General features: G+C 46.2%; 1 protein-coding gene across 1 annotated transcript in view; it reads right to left on the bottom strand.

Annotated features, from left to right (window-relative positions):
• The window catches only part of LOC109882753 (extracellular sulfatase Sulf-1-like), a 78,673-nt gene extending 76,438 nt beyond the window's left edge, over nt 1–2,235 (bottom strand). The window contains exon 1 of the mRNA XM_031796881.1: nt 1,999–2,235. Within this exon, the coding sequence (XP_031652741.1) occupies nt 1,999–2,176 (178 nt within the window). The 5' untranslated portion in view covers nt 2,177–2,235. The remainder of the gene's footprint in view (nt 1–1,998) is intronic.
• Between the last annotated feature and the right edge of the window lie 1,610 nt (nt 2,236–3,845).

Here is a 3,845-nt window from a genome sequence, read left to right as displayed (position 1 = left end):
AGGATGGAAAGGAGGAGGATAAAGAGGAGGAGGAGGATGGATGGAGAGGAGGAAGATGGAGGGAGAGGGAGGAGGAGGAGGATGGAAAGGAGTAGAAGAAGGATGGAGAGGAAGAGGAGGATGGAGAGGAGGAGGATGTGAAATAAAATAACAATCATTATCTTTAATGCCCTGTTGCTCTGTCCTGGAATGAGTGAATCTGTGAGCTGTTGGCTAAAGCTCACTGTGCCAAGACCAGAGTAGGCACATTTGCTATTCAATGCAACAGTTTTGGCTACAAAACTACAAGTAGAGTTGAAAATACATTGGAAACCCATTGAACTTTAGAGTTTTATTCGGTACGCGAAAACGTAAGTTAGCCCAGCTAACATCACTCACTGTTTTTTTATCCCCAGCAAGTCAGTTTGGTAGGAATGCATCAGTGGCGGGGAAATGCGCATCATTTCCTTTATGTGGATTCTAGAACATTAGCATGTGTGGATTCTAGAACATTAGCATGTGTGGATTCTAGAACATTGGCATGAAAATCTATTGCCAATTGGATGGAAACTTACTGACTCGGTTTTAATAACAGCCTCCCTGACTTTAGACAGTTCTGTTTGTATATTTTCCTTCACAGTGTTTTCAAACTACCGCTCAGTGTGAGGGATAATTTCTGTCAGAGAAGAGGATTGCAACATTACATTTCCCTGTGGGTAAACACAGCAGTCAGACTATAATTGGAGTTTTTTCTCAGAAAGAGAGAGAGGTAGAGAGAGGTAGAGAGAGAGAGAGAGAGAGAGGTAGAGAGAGAGAGAGAGAGAGAGAGAGAGGTAGAGAGAGAGAGGTAGAGAGAGAGAGAGGTAGAGAGAGAGAGAGAGAGAGAGAGAGAGAGAGGTAGAGAGAGGTAGAGAGAGAGAGAGAGAGGTAGAGAGAGAGAGAGGTAGAGAGAGAGAGGTAGAGAGAGGTAGAGAGAGAGAGAGAGAGGTAGAGAGAGAGAGAGAGGTAGAGAGAGGTAGAGAGAGAGAGAGGTAGAGAGAGAGAGAGAGGTAGAGAGAGAGAGAGAGAGAGAGAGAGAGAGAGGTAGAGAGAGAGAGAGAGAGGTAGAGAGAGAGAGAGAGAGGTAGAGAGAGAGGGGGGGGGAAAGAGAGAGAGAGAGAGGTAGAGAGAGAGGAAGAAAAGAGAGAGAGAGAGAGAGGGGGGGGGAGAAGAGAGAGAGAGAGAGAGAGAGAGGAAGAAAAGAGAGAGAGAGAGAAGAACAAAAGAAAAGAGAGAAAGAGAAAGAGAGAGAGAGAGAGAAGAACAAAAGAAAAGAGAGAGAGAGAGAGAAGAACAAAAGAAAAGAGAGAGAGAGAGAGAAGAACAAAAGAAAAGAGAGAGAGAGAGAGAAGAACAAAAGAAAAGAGAGAGAGAGAGAAGAACAAAAGAAAAGAGAGAGAGAAGAACAAAAGAAAAGAGAGAGAGAGAGAGAAGAACAAAATAAAAAAAAGAGAGAGAGAAGAACAAAAGAAAAGAGAGAGAGAGAACAAAAGAAAAGAGAGAGAGAGAGAGAAAGAAGAACAAAAGAAAAGAGAGAGAGAGGGGGGGAAGAGAGAGAGAGGGGAAGAAAAGAGAGAGAGAGAGAGAGATGGGGGGGAGAAGAGAGAGAGAGAGGTGAAGAAAAGAGAGAAAGAGAGAGAGAGAGAGAGAGAGAGAGAGAGAGAGGAAGAAAAGAGAGAGAGAGAGAAAATAACAAAAGAAAAGAGAGAGAGAGAGATAGAGAAGAACAAAAGAAAAGAGAGAGAGAGAGAGAGAGAAGAACACAAGAAAAGAGAGAGAGAGAGAGAGAGAAGAACACAAGAAAAGAGAGAGAGAGAAAGAATAACAAAATAAAAGAGAGAGAGAAAGAATAACAAAATAAAAGAGAGAAGATATAGAAAGAGAGGGGGGGTAAACCTGATTCAAACAGAGGAAGCTCTTACAACACATAGCTACTGGACCACCTCCAGAACTCCAGGGGGGTCCGTCCATTATTCTTACCCAGCTCTGTGTCCTGATCGTCGGTCATGATGAGGATGATGTTGGGTCTGATGTTCCTGCGGTCCCTCTGCATGTGTCCCCTGTGGCCTCCCTGGGCTCTGGTAGTGCTGACGGCTGAACAGCCCTGGTCCCAACCCAGGGACACGAGGCCAAGCCAGGTCACACACAACAGCAGCATGGTGGAGGGATGGAGGGTGTCACTCACTCACAGGCACCCACTGGAGCTCTCACAGCCGAGGAGAAGTCTGAGGAGAAAGAGAGAAGAGGACTTGTTATGAATCAATCAATCATAATTATTTTATAAAGCCCATTTTTCACCAGCAGTTTAACTTTTTTTTTACCTGGCCTTTCCCCCTAAGAGCAAGCAAACCAGAAGCAGAGTCAAACCAGAAGCAGAGTCACACCAGAAGCAGAGTCAAACCAGAAGCAGAGTCAAACCAGAAGCAGAGTCAAACCAGAAGCAGAGTCAAACCAGATGCAGAGTCAAACCAGAAGCAGAGTCAAACCAGAAGCAGAGTCAAACCAGAAGCAGAGTCAAACCAGAAGCAGAGTCAAACCAGATGCAGAGTCAAACCAGAAGCAGAGTCAAACCAGAAGCAGAGTCAAACCAGAAGCAGAGTCAAACCAGAAGCAGAGTCAAACCAGAAGCAGAGTCAAACCAGAAGCAGAGTCAAACCAGAAGCAGAGTCAAACCTTAAGGAGAGTCAAACCAGAAGCAGAGTCAAACCAGAAGCAGAGTTGAGCCGGTTTTAGTTATGGCCTGTGTATGGGAGACTAGGAGACCTAAGTGTTGTAGGCCTATAGTTTGTGTTTTTTGGTGATGTCACTTCCTGCCACTTGGGAGGCAGTACTAAGGTGATGGTCATAGGTTTGGTCATAAGTTAAAATAATAAATCAACCTTCCTCTGCTTAGACATCGCTGGCGTCAGACAGATCTTACAACTCCTGGGTTGGTATTTCAAGTATCAGCCAACCACATCATATGTTATAGCAGTCTGTCAATCGATGACACAGTCGTGTCACGCAACCATTGGTTCATGAATGCAAAGTCTGAGCAGGGGAAAGCAACCATTGCCCCCCCCACCACGTAGCCCCACCACGCGCAGGGGGTGCCCCTGAGTGAAACTTCTCACTGGTCGGGGAGGGTGGGGCAATAAGCAGACCAAATTGACCTTGCCCAATCCGGAGAAAACAGGATGGGTCCTTGTCAAAAGTAGTGCACTACAAAAGGCCTTTTGGGCCACATGCTAACAGTCGCAGCATGCACTGTGTTCAGTTAAATATTCTACCCTTAAATAAAGATTAGCACCCCAAAACCTCATCCTACCTCACCCTGACCTGAACACACAGAGAAAAACAAACACACAACCACAGAACCAGACAACAGAATTTTACCTACAGAATCCAGCCTACAGAATCTGGCCTACGGAATCTGGCCTACGGAATCTGGCCTACGGAATCTGGCCTTCGGAATCTGGCCTACGGAATCTGGCCTACGGAATCTGGCCTACGGAATCCGGCCTACGGAATCTGGTCTACGGAATCTGACCTACAGAATCCGGCCTACAGTATCCGGCCTACAGAATCCGGCCTACAGAATCTGACCTACAGGGTCCTGGTCAAAAGTAGTGCACAACATAGCGAATAGGGTGCCAATTGGGACACAGGAAATATCTGTTCAACTGTGTTGGCCTTTGGCTTTCTATCCTCTTGTTTCCCCCATAGAGATGTGTGGAGATGATGAGCAGCTCTCACAGCTAACAGAGGACCACGCAGCACAGCTAACAGGGGAACACACAGCCCAGCTAACAGGGGAACACACAGCCCAGCTAACAGGGGACCACGCA

Source organism: Oncorhynchus kisutch, linkage group LG18 (assembly GCF_002021735.2).
Source record: "Oncorhynchus kisutch isolate 150728-3 linkage group LG18, Okis_V2, whole genome shotgun sequence".
Classification (NCBI taxonomy): Eukaryota; Metazoa; Chordata; class Actinopteri; order Salmoniformes; family Salmonidae; genus Oncorhynchus; species Oncorhynchus kisutch.
Note: the sequence above shows the minus strand (reverse complement) of the source record. Positions and strands in the feature narration are given on the sequence as shown.